Source organism: Xenopus laevis, chromosome 8L (genome assembly GCF_017654675.1).
Source record: "Xenopus laevis strain J_2021 chromosome 8L, Xenopus_laevis_v10.1, whole genome shotgun sequence".
Classification (NCBI taxonomy): domain Eukaryota; kingdom Metazoa; phylum Chordata; class Amphibia; order Anura; family Pipidae; genus Xenopus; species Xenopus laevis.
Window position 1 is genome coordinate 65,457,239 of NC_054385.1, and position 12,714 is coordinate 65,469,952.

The 12,714-nt window shown below is 40.8% G+C and overlaps 1 protein-coding gene across 2 annotated transcripts; it reads left to right on the forward strand.

Moving 5' to 3' along the window:
- The first annotated feature begins 1,070 nt into the window (after window positions 1–1,070).
- On the forward strand, window positions 1,071–5,837 carry LOC108698558. 2 transcript variants are annotated; one of them, XM_041572880.1, is made up of 6 exons: window positions 1,071–1,690; window positions 1,808–1,987; window positions 3,280–3,492; window positions 3,815–4,006; window positions 4,265–4,364; window positions 4,557–5,837. In XM_041572880.1, exons 1-5 carry the CDS (start codon window positions 1,616–1,618, stop codon window positions 4,355–4,357), a joined length of 753 nt encoding a protein of 250 aa, XP_041428814.1. In that variant the 5' UTR covers window positions 1,071–1,615; the 3' UTR covers window positions 4,358–4,364; window positions 4,557–5,837. The 2 variants fall into 2 exon arrangements, with proteins under 2 accessions (XP_041428814.1, XP_041428815.1); XM_041572881.1 differs by having other exon boundaries at window positions 1,080–1,690; window positions 3,815–3,871.
- Window positions 5,838–12,714: the final 6,877 nt, after the last annotated feature.

A 12,714-nucleotide genomic window follows, 5' to 3' on the forward strand; every position in this document is an offset into this window, starting at 1 on the left:
ATGGATAAAAGCATGTCTTTCCTTACATCAACTATAGCCTGCCCCTTAACTCTGCAAAAGGTGACCAAATGAACATGAAGTTTGCTTGCTTTTCTTGTATAGCTAGTGTGAGCTCTCACTGCATGGTGACGGCCTTGATCCCAGTGTACTTTGTATTTTTCAAGTGGAGGTCTTGAATCACTAAACAGAGCACAGAGTCCTCAAGGCATTGTCCCAATAGATATTATACGTTTGTCTCCTGTAATATAATCTACCTGAAGTTATTGCTAGTAGATCGCAGAACCTTTTAACGCAAACACTTGTACTTTCAGAGAAGCTATTTATTATGGACACCAGCAATACATGTCTTTACAGGATTAAACATAATATGAATCCCAAATGTGAGCACATCACATGAACATCAGACACAATTTGTAAGTAGGTGGCAAACAGTCTGTTAATGTTAGAATAAGTGGAGTGGGCACCAAAGCATGAGGTCTACTTACACAGGAGCACAACAGTACATTACTAAAAGTTGCTTTTTCTATGTAATTTTTAAAATACAATGTCACCTTTATTATGATCACATGGTTGAAAGAAAAAAAACCTTGGCATACTGAGCATATTGTGGGATATTCTTGCAATGGCCAGACAGCAGACCATTCAGAACAGTGAAAAAACAGTAAAAATGTTTTCCCCTTCCCACCCCTAATTTGCATATGCAAATTAGGATTCGGTTCGGTATTCGGCCGAATCGAACTAACCGTCACTTTTACAATTTTGATATTCTTAAAATATACTATAGACTAAATATTACCTAATGGGTTTTAAAGCACAGCCAACTTGCTGATCTGACATCAAATACAGATCAGTTTTGTCATGTCGGATCCAGCATCGGTAAAGCCAGGACAGTGGATCCACATTAACAGCATTTAGAGTGAGGAGACCGTCTCCTCATTTGTATTAAAGTAGATTAAATACTAATAAACCCAAATAAGAGTAAAAACTGCTTGTTGCCGGCATCTAATCAGTAACTGTCAAACCTCTCAACCCTTCTCTGTGCGCACGCAGACAAGTGCATACATGTGTAGTGGCGTCAGGGGGTGTGTGGGAAGAAGCAGCAACTACCTGCAGTGGGAGGGCGAGGCCTCGGCTAGGGGTAGGCACACAGAAGAGGTATGTGCCCAACTCCCCCAACTATTGTGCCATAGGCACATGCTTCTTTTGCCTTCCCCTAGTTCCGACCCTGCAGTCTTGTATCTAACAAGCAGATGAATATATCTTGACATTTTGCAGCATTCACAAGATCATTTTTCTTCTGCATTATTGCTAACTATATAAATAATAATAAAACTTATAAGGAGGCATTAGCCTAGAATCTCTTGATGGCTGATGTCAATTTAATCTGCTGTCTGCTGCTCCATCATGCTTTATGCGCCTATGATGGCTTCCTTAATTATATTAAACCCCTTAATATTCTTTCAGGTCCATGGGAAATAAATGCTCTGTGATTATTCCCCCTCCTAAAAATTCTTTAATGAGCTCTCATCTCTGACTCTTGTTCTTGGAGCAGAAGGAACCGGCAGAATTAGAAGAGAATGTGCATCAGAGCAAAGAAGAAATCAAACGCTTAAAAATGGAGCTGTCTGAGAGAGAAGTAGATTTGGCGCGCCTGTCGAGAGTGCTGAGAGAGAACCAGGACACCATTACTGTGAGTGTATTGTGTTAAGAGATTGAAGTATTGATATTTCACTTCACGTTTAGCAGTGTTAAAAAGCTAAGCGGGATTTAGAATTGTAAACTGATAAAAATTAAACCCATCTGCCAGGATCTGCGAGACATTCTGAGTGAAAAGGAATTTTTGATTCAGCAAATGAAAATAAGTTTAGAATCTGCTGTCCGATCAGCGGCCTCCCAAGATGCCCTGCGCCTGGCTGCTCTGCGAGAGAAAGATACACTGATTAGTGCCGTGCAGGGAGCACTTTGCAGCAGTAACCAGGATGTGGAGGTGAGAGATGTGTAATAAAGAGGATTACCAGAGAAAGGCAGCAGAAATTGGGTAAATTGATTTAACCCTGAACCAAGACTAAATGTACTCTATGCCTTTGCCACTATATCAAAAAAATGTAGTGCTGACTTGAACTTGACTTAAGCTCCCATGATTTGTGCACATAGTCATGTACTGTATATTCTGGATGCATTCTCCAGAAAATAATCTTGACAACAAATATCACAGACCTGCAATTGCCAGGTTAGGATTGTAATCCCTTTTTAGATATTGAAATTACTCCCAATAGCTTTCTTCTGGTCCATCAGTACCATGCCAGATGAAAGGGTTTACGAAAATAGGACAGTTGGCCTGGATAAAACTTAGGGTGTATTACATAAGGCCCAGGACCTTTACTCACGTTAATTTTGCTTAAAACATTTAAGTTCCATATCCTGTGACAGTCATTGATATATTGTTTCAGCTAAGCCATGAGCACCTTTACAGCATTGGTCTTGTACTACTGACTCCTCAGTTGTGCACATTAAAGAAAATAACCAAAATATTTTTATTTTAGTTTTTACTCGATTCCGACCTGGCTTTTTCAAGTTATTTTTTTTGATAAATAAGATAAATTTGTGGATGGGAATTTGGTCAGGTTGGTTTAATGAAAATATGATATAAATTTGAGTTTTAGTAAATAACCCACTTGGTTTGCCCAGAAGCAGTAATCAATAGCAACCAATCAGTAGACAGCATTTACTGTTTAAAAAAAAGCATGCATCTTATTGGTAGGTATGGGTTACTGCTTCTCTGCAAACTTTTCTTACATATGAGGTAAGGGTGGTCCTCAACACTTTTATATTTCTCTCTTAATAGAATACATTGAGAACAGTATATTTCAATGACCCCCATTTCTATACTCATCTAATCTACTCCCTGAAATAACAATGTTATGAGTGCTAAATTTTGCATTTCTGAACGTGTTTTTTTATGTATATTTTTTTTTTGCAACAAACATTAAATAAAATATTATTGTCACGATTACCCAGCTGTTCTAATACTTTTACATTTGTAATTTGTTCTGTGTTGCTAGAGATCACTAGATCCAATTTAGTGTCTATCTGGTTATGCCATTAATAATCTGTGACATGGAAATGTCATGCAGCACATTTATAAACTTATTTCCATTAAATGTGCTTGCAGTATTACTTTACCTTTACATTTACCTGTGGCTTCTAAGCCTTGACCAGCCCCCACTCATCATATTGTCATATTCTCATTAGTAAATTATGCATGTGCTTCTCTCCTAGGCTCTTGCAGATTCTCTTCTCTCTCAGGGGCTGGATGATTTAGGTGGGGTGCTCCCTGGTGTTTCACCTACTGAAGCGCTACTAACTCAGCTAAAGGAGAAAGGTTCTCTTGTGTCCCAGTCACTCACAGACAGTCAGAAGCAGAGTATTCAGCACCAGAAAAACATTCAGGATTTGTTGAATGCTCTCAATGAAAGCCAGACCCTGTTGCAGGTAGGTTGCCATAACTCAGTTTGTGTATGGGCAGTACCTGGTGCCATGGTCCGCAAAAACCATGTGTATGATTTATCTTGTGTTCAATGTGTTCACATTTTTTTTAAACAAACCCCTAAAAAATATAAATATATATATATATATATATATATATATATATATATATATATATATATATATATATATATATATATATATATATAAACAAGGAATATATTTTTAGGGCCTTATTCGTTAAAGAAATGTACGCTGCGGCCTTGGTACTAATTCTGTAACACTACGTATTGTACTAACCATAAACTTGTTTTAAATACCTTTCCAGGATCAGCTGCAGCACTGTAAACAGCGCCTTCAAGCTGGAGCAGAGGAGAAAAACAAAGTACGTGAGGCTCTGCGGCTGTGTGAGGCAGAACTAAGGGCAGAGAGACAGAGATATATGTGTGACATACAACTGGCACATGGTGAAATGGCTAAACTTCAGGGCACTGCAAGAGAAAGGGATAGGACTACACAGTTAATGGAGTGACAATGCTTACTTATCTCTTGAGCCTTGGACTCTGTTTTTCTTTTTAGTCTTTTAGGAATTGTTACTTCCCTTCAGCTATGAGCACATATGTCTAAACTGTTTCTTTCCAGCTGTTACTGGCTGAGGGTGATAGTAATTGTTTTTCAGCAAAAGGTTAAAGACTATAGCTTAGACTTTTCTGCCTCAATATATTAATTGTAAATAGCAGAACATCCAGTCACTGATCTCTCTTGTTGACACATCTAGAAATTGCTGCAGGAAGCACAGAGCAGAGACCACACAATCAAGAGGCTGCAAGAAACACTAAGCCAAGGAGGTGTCATGAGAGACATGCTGTGAGAGTGAGGTTTGTGCTGTTCCTACATGAAATTCACTCACCACACTCTTTCTTTAGCACTTTACTTTACATTCCTTCTGCCCTGCATATTCTCCTTTTCTCCAACTAACTGATACTTCAGTCTCTCATTTTTCTGTATTATTCTCTTGATTCACCCTTGTTCGCCTCTCTAACACCCTTTTTGAATTGTTGCTCTTTCAGGTTCACCACTTCCTCTGGTCACTGCTGTCCGTTCCATCATGGGATACTTTGGTGCCAATGTACTTTGTTTACAATGAAGATAAATATTTAGGATCATATCTGTCAGTTCCAGAGTGGGATTCTTTGGTGCCAATGAACTCTGTTTACAGTTAAATACATGTGGAAGTGCGGGTTCCTTTCTAATACATTTGCTGATATATAGATCTACTTCTGCATAGAAAGATTGTTTCAAAGCCTTACAGGGCTATAGTTCTCAGGATGTTACATTTAAAAGATTCTAGTCAGGTGGTGATTTGATTCTCATCTCCCGGGTTTGAAATTTAGGAAGTGTGGCAACCAGTTCCTCATTTAAACTGCCACATTCAACTATTATAATGTCAAGCAAGAAAATAGCCATACTGATTGGTTGCTGTCTCTGGAAACTGGCAGTCGGGATCATTTTCTAAGAGCGCACAGACAGATGCATAATAAAAAGCCCAAACATTTATGTCAAGGCCTTGAGAACCGAGCACATAATTATAGGCTATCATAAAGCATTGCAACTCAGGGGCAGTAATATGGCTAACTCCAATAACATTTAGCATGATACTGATAATTTATTATCTCCTGTACAAATGCATTGGGGTTATGTTTGAGTTTGTTAAGGAAGTAGTTTGCTTTTGTAGGGTCTATGCAACAATGAGAACTGTGCATTATGTTATTATTGAAACTCACCTTCATTATTGTTATTTCTAAACTGGGATCCTGGAGTTTCTATGGAAATCATGTTTGTGCCTTAAAATTGACTGTATTGGTCTATTGTTTTTGCATTACTATGTTTACTGCATGGGTATATGGTTTCTTTGGCAGCCAAAAAGACAGGCTACTTTGCAGTTACAATGCTGGTGATGGCAGCCTTGATCAATAAAGAACTCCTTTCCTATGTTGTACGTAACAGGGAAGGCAGTGGTAAAGCTCTGTTTTGGGAGATATGGGCAAATACTATATGTGCTGAATTTGTCAGACATGAATGCAATGATATATGCACAAAGCACAGGATTGTGCTCCAAATTATCAAACAAAAACCTACTTATGTCTATATAAAAGATGGAGGCTGTACTGGACACTGACTCTGCCAGTGCCATATTAATTTAAAGCAATGTTGTTTGTACAATATCTAGAAAAATGGCTCTCAGACTTATCAAAATGAAGTACCTTTATATACTGCCACCTCAGTGTGTTACCTGTAAAGTCCTGAGACATCGTATTGAATAAGTGTGTGTTTGGGGGGATTGCCTTTTATTTCTTTAAGCCACAGCCATGAGGAAGGGTGAGAGTGTTTTGAGGGGTAAGTTTTCTTTGTAAATATGTGTACAAGCTTATAGGGTGGGCCATGCAGAATTTTGTTTGTATATTACAGTTATATGGATGAGCTCATGCGAGCGCACACCCATTTTGAGGCCAGAGCACACAACATATTGTGGTGCACATAAAGAATTTTGTGTAATAACACAAAATGTTGTATCAGTTATGACCTGGGCACACGGTTTCCCTTTAAACTAGTTTTTTTAAAACTATCACGAAAATTAAAATTTAATATAAGCTTCATCATACTGAAATAAGAAACTGAATATAACCATTTAAAAATTCTGTATTTTCTCAGCATCTGTTTCTCTATATTTTGTCTTCATGCAGCAGTTGGGTGTCAGATTAGATAGTTCAGTTAGATATATTGGATCTAACTGTCAATGAATATCTGACACACAACTGCTGCATGAAGAGAGAATGAAAAGAAACAAATGCTGAGAGAGGGATAGTGAAGATAAACTTGATTATTTCAGAAACAATGCAGAATATTTAATTGATTGTGATTGATTGACAAAGTTTGTTATTTCAGTATGATGAAGCTTATATTACTTTTTCGTGATAATTCTCCTTTAGAATGTTAAACAGAGCCGAGAAGGCTTTAGAGGGAACATTGGGATGGAGCAAAACCATTTTCCTTATAAATCGTGTATTGTCTATACCTTGTATGAGCAAGACATGGCTGGCTTACAATGGACCATTGTTATGTTAAACTTATTGCTATACATATAAATATAGGTATAATTCAGTAGAGGCACACTGTCCACCAGTGTAAAAGAAGACATGCGATTATGTGCTTAACATCTCCTGTACCATTCTGCAAATCTGATTGGTACGTTCATTGTATGCGTGTTTTAGTTTGATAAATAAATTCTTATTTCCATCCTGCAAAATTTGAAAAAAATCTGTATTGCGGAACATGGGCTGGTTATCTATGGTTTTGTGAAGATTGTATCTCTGTGAGTAAAATACATTCACTTGGGAAGATGGCATTTAAAATGAACTTTAACTTTTAGTGTGTTATAGAATGGCTTATTCTAAGTAATGTGGAAAAAGCACCAATAGTGCTTCATAATAAAGTGTAGCAGCTGTATGAAAGCAAGTTTTCATGCCGGTATTTCAGACTGCCATGGCACATAAGAATATGTTAATTTTGATTTAATCTGTAGTAATTGGCATTTATTCTTTCTAGAAATCCATAGCCAACTTTACAACTAATTTTTAATGGGTCAGTATACTGTATACAACACATGTATATATGATCTAACTGAACTGATTTTGTATTGAAATGGCATATTCTTATATGAAAAATGATTTATTTTGAATTCTTTATTAAACTTTGCAACATTTGTGTGTGTGTTTCTTTGCTCCCCACCCTGGAAACAACAAAAATAATAAGCTTCACTTTTATTCCTGCTTGTGTCCCAGAAATAGGATAAACAGATTATACACAGGATTTATCTGGGAGGCAGAACCTAATTATGGATAAAAGCATGTCTTTCCTTACATCAACTATAGCCTGCCCCTTAACTCTGCAAAAGGTGACCAAATGAACATGAAGTTTGCTTGCTTTTCTTGTATAGCTAGTGTGAGCTCTCACTGCATGGTGACGGCCTGGATCCCAGTGTACTTTGTATTTTTCAAGTGGAGGTCTTGAATCACTAAACAGAGCACAGAGTCCTCAAGGCATTGTCCCAATAGATATTATACGTTTGTCTCCTGTAATATAATCTACCTGAAGTTATTGCTAGTTGATCGCAGAACCTTTTAACACAAAAACTTGTACAAATTAAAATTTCTATGTCTGCTCTACTTTCAGAGAAGCTATTTATTATGGACACCAGCAATACATGTCTTTACAGGATTAAACATAATATGAATCCCAAATGTGAGCGCATCACATGAACATCAGACACAATTTGTAAGTAGGTGGCAAACAGTCTGTTAATGTTAGAATAAGTGGAGTGGGCACCATTAGCTGATTGGTGAGAAATCTACAATTTGCTTGACCCCAGGAAACATATGTTTTACATGCTGAAAACATACTCATGCTTGGCTGCAGCATATACAACTGCTTCCTCAACAGACTTGCCCCTCCTCTCTTGCCCCATCCTGGCAAGTTGGAGGACAGCATGATACCTTTTGACGTCAGTTGTTGGATTGTGGATTCTGTCCCAGAAGTTTTCCATCTCCAATGGCCCAACAATGCAACTGCAACAAGAAAAGGTTTACATAATAATTAGCTATCTTCTGAGGTTAGATGGCTTTCCATTCCCATGCTTGTGCTTCTCTTCAATATATAAAGCTGTTTCAGCTGTTGGACAGACTTGACCCTCTTCTTTTGCCCCTTTCTGGCAAAGTTGGAGTATGTATTGTAGTATATAACCTGTGTGGATTCTCAGACCATGCCCTCATTTGGTAAATCTCAGCCTCCGCTGGTTGATAAATGGTTTATAAATGAGGGATCAACAGAAATATATAAAGTGGACCTGTCACCTACACATAAAAAGCTGCATAATGAAAGTCCTTTGCAAATTAAATATGAAACCCCAAAAAAAATTTTCATTAAAACATCCATACCTGTTATAAAGGTGTTTAAATATATAAACTGTCAATCAAATATTACCTGCCCTGCCTCTATGCCCGTGGCATAGAGGAGGGGCAGTCAATTACTTTCACTTTCCATTCAGCACTTCTTACATGTCACTGCTCTCCTCACATTCCCCCTTCCCTCCTCAGGCTCAATAATTGTGTAGGGCACTGCACATGGATATTAGGTCCCCCATTCTGGTGCATACACAAGATTTTGGGGTGATACACAATTTACCTTAATAACAAAATGGCTGCTTCCTGCTTGCTGTGATTGTATAATTCCAAGACTGAAGGAAACAAAATTTAAATAATAAATACAGTTTAATTAAAGTTTATTTTGCTCAACTAACATGATAGAAAAGAATTTGAAATTATTTCTTAGGGTGTCGGGTCCCCTTTAACACTGTGGGAGGCTTCTGAATCCTCCCTTAGTAGGTTATGTATAGCAGGCCTGGACTGGCAATCTGTGGGTTCTGGCAAATGCCAGAGTGGCTACTGTAAGTTATTGAACAGCTGGTTAGGCCTCTGTGTACTTGAAATGGCAGAGAATCAAAGGCAGTGCAACTTGATCTGCCTAGCCAATGGGGAACTTGCCAAAGATCCCTCCTTAACTTTCAAAAGATAGTACGTGCCCACCTTCAACTTCACTAGAACCTCTTGAAAATGAAGTGTCTTTTCTGGACTAAGAAATTTAAAAAAATCAGTTGATGAGGGGGGGCGTGGCCTAGCGCTGAACCGAGTAGCACGCATGTAACAGGAGCTCCGTGTAAAGGGGTCTAATTAATCCTATTTCTGGGTGCCTGAACTGCAATGACTAGGCAGCGGAGACATAAAACGAAGCAGAAACCTGAAGGGAACTCTCCCAGAGGTAATATCGGATCTTTCTTCCGTGCACAAGACAATTGCACCGACTTCTCAGCAGACCCGCGGCGGCCATCTTGGACCAAAGGCCTTGATGACGAAGCAGCCAGAGTGGGGCAAATGAACGAGGAAGATATAGTAACCACGCCTGCACCTTCCCCGCCAGCCATCAGCAGTAAGCGGCAGATGACTATCCAAGCACAAGTACACGGTACGCAGGCGGATGCCCCGCGTAACACTCCGGACAGCAGTGCATCGGCGTGGAGTTCGGGAGACGGAGCAGACTGGCAAACCGGACACAGCCGAGACGGCACGCCTGTGGAGAACTTGTCTAACGATGCCACTAACGGTACCGTACCAAGCAACCCCCTACTCTGCACTCCTGGCTATACTGCTAATGGGGCGCTGCCCAGCCCAGCGTTTACCATCCCGCCATGGCCAGATAGCCACTGTACACCACAGGGCACCGAGACTGCCACCCCCGCAAATATGCAGTTTGGGCCGATTCCTGTGACGCAGCATAGCAGTGGATTGGCGGCTGCCGGTTCATGTACCACAGACCAAGCAGCGCTGACGGCGGACTTAAGAGCGATCCGGCAGTCACTCACCGGCCTACCCACCAAGACAGACCTGACCCAGGTGGTGTACAAGCTTGAGAGTGCCCTGCGAACAGAATTAGCTGATCTTAACAAGAACTTTCAACAAGTTAACAGTCGGGTCAAGGCACTGGAGGAAACTCAATCCGCGCAGTCGGATCATGTTGGGGCCCTCCAAAAAACAGTGATTATGCAAGCCACGCAGATATATCTCCTGCAAAAACACCTAGATGACAGGGGAAGGCGCAATAACATCCGCATTAAGGGGCTCCCTGAAGCCACTGGTCCGGAGGATCTGAGGCCCTCGGTGCAAGGCATTTTCAATCAACTACTGGGTAGGCCTCCTACAACTCATATAGAGATTGATAGAGTACACAGAGAATTGAGGCCGCTTAGGCCAGAGGCTCCCACTCCGCGAGATGTCATATGTCGTGTTCACTTTTATGCTGAGAAAGAGCGAATAATGTCGGACTAACTTAGCCAGAGACTTTGACTTTGATGGAACTAAGCTCAGATTTTTCCCAGATCTATCCAGAACTACAATGGCCCAGAGGAGGGCATTGTGTCCACTACTGCAGGTCCTTCAAGCGAAGGGGATTAAATACAAGTGGGGATTCCCCTTTGCCTTAACAGCTTTCCACCAGGGCAAACCTGCCACTTTGAGGAATCCGGCGGATCTAGAAGGCTTTCTGAAGCAGCTCTCTTTACCCCCGATGACGTTGCCTACATGGAAGGGACCGGACTCCTGGAGATTTGCTGCGGCTGGATCGGCGAGGCCGGTTTCGGAGTGATGTCGTAGTGTTGGATCCGAGATGGTCGACTCTATTGCGAGTCCAGTGAAGCATGGTCGAAACCAAAAGCCTTCATGGTTTAAGATTGACTGAACAGTTACTCTTATACAGTTACAGGTTTATGTTTCCTTCTACGCCTAGTCTCCGATGACCTGGTAATGTATGGACATTCTACTATGGAGCAGTTTTGCTCATACGGTTGATGGACATAGAGATTTCTTATACCTTTCTATCAATGTTTTATATTCTTTGCACGTAGATTACTGCTCTCTATGTCTTCCACCCCTGTTCTTTTTGGGCACCCGTCCAATTACGTTTAAGTTTCTATTGACCCCCTACGACACCAGAGTTTTCTATGCGGCCCTTAGGGCAGGTGACGGACCACCACCCCTCCCCTAGGACACATGTGGGACAGGTACCCACGAATACGAGAATATTGTTATAGATAGATTTGTTTGTCTTTTTGATATGTGTTTTCTTGAACTGCACCCCCTTTTCTTTTTCTTTCTTCCTTCTGGATCAGATCACAATCTTCACTGAAATACAATTCGCTCCAGGTGTATTGGACCTCGACGGTTTCGTTCCTCACAGCACGTCCCTATGGCGGGATTACGGATAACATCCATTAACTGCAGAGGCCTCAATACACCTGAGAAGCGATCTCAAATACTTTGTGAGATGCACAAAGATAAGACTGATATACTCCTAGTGCAGGAAACTCATTTTAAGGTAGGGCATAGGCCCAAGATATCCAACAAATACTTCCCGAACTGGTTTTGTAATGATAACCCGGTCGCTAAATGTAAGGGTACGGCTATAGCGATACATAAAAACTGTCACTGCACTGTGAAAGATACGAAAGTAGATGGCACTGGGCGCATACAAGCCATCAAAATAGAAATCCAGATCTAACGATCATCAATTGCTATGCCCCGAACACAGGGCAGACGCAGTTTTTGGAACAAATGTTATTGCTTTTAGAGGGGTTCATAGAAGGTCAGCTCATTGTGGGAGGGGACTTTAACATGGCTTTCAACCCCCGCCTCGACACTTCGACTGGCAAGTCTAGCATTCCATTCCACCGTTTACGACAGGCCAAAAAAGTTCTTTATAAGTACCATCTTATTGATCCCTGGAGAATCCAACACCCGACTGTCAAGGATTTCACATATTACTCCCCCCCCTTTCAACCAATACAGCAGAATTGACTATATCTTAGTGTCCCATCACATCCTAGACTGGGTCTCCTTGTCAGACATTAGACCGCGAACTAATTCCGATCACAACCCCGTGTTTATAGACATAAAAATTCCCGACCTCCCAGCTCGCCAGTGGACCTGGCGTCTTAACGAATCCTTATTGAGGGACCAGGACTGTATGTCTGATCTGAAACAAACCATAACAAATTTTCAGTGAGACCACGAAGGGGACGACACAACCTTGCTGACGAGGTGGGAGGCATTGAAGTGTATGCTTAGGGGCACTCTTATTAAACACGGCTCTAGACTCAAGAGGGCCAGGACACTGAGGTATAGTCAATTACTCCAGCAGATCCATGTGTTGGAGACCACTCACAAGGCTGACCTTGATGCAGAAACATACGGTAAACTTCAACGAGCCAGGCAGGAGCTTAAGGACTTGGCCAAATTCCAATACCGCAAATACATAGAGAGGGGCAAGGGGAAATTTTATGCTTGGGGCAATAAATGTGGTAAGCTATTGGCGAGATTGTATAAACAGCAGCAGAATGTAAATTATATCCAGACCATTCAAACAGCTCAGGGGCAAACCACCCACCATACCAATAAGATTGCTCAGACTTTTACTCAATATTACTCTAAATTATACAACTTGAAGGCGGACCCCCTCCCTGATGAACAACAGCTAAAGGATTACATAGCTGCAACCACCCATTCGCGTTTATTAGATCCAGAAATACTCAAGGCACTGAACGGGCCCCCCTTCAGGAGGAAC

Coding starts and splice junctions, on each gene's coding strand:
- LOC108698558 (XM_041572880.1), top strand. CDS start 1,616: ATGGAGCTGTCTGAGAGAGAAGTAGATTTGGCGCGCCTGTCGAGAGTG. Junction 1,691..1,807: donor AGAACCAGGACACCATTACT/GTGAGTGTATTG, acceptor CCCATCTGCCAG/GATCTGCGAGACATTCTGAG. Junction 3,493..3,814: donor AAAGCCAGACCCTGTTGCAG/GTAGGTTGCCAT, acceptor ATACCTTTCCAG/GATCAGCTGCAGCACTGTAA.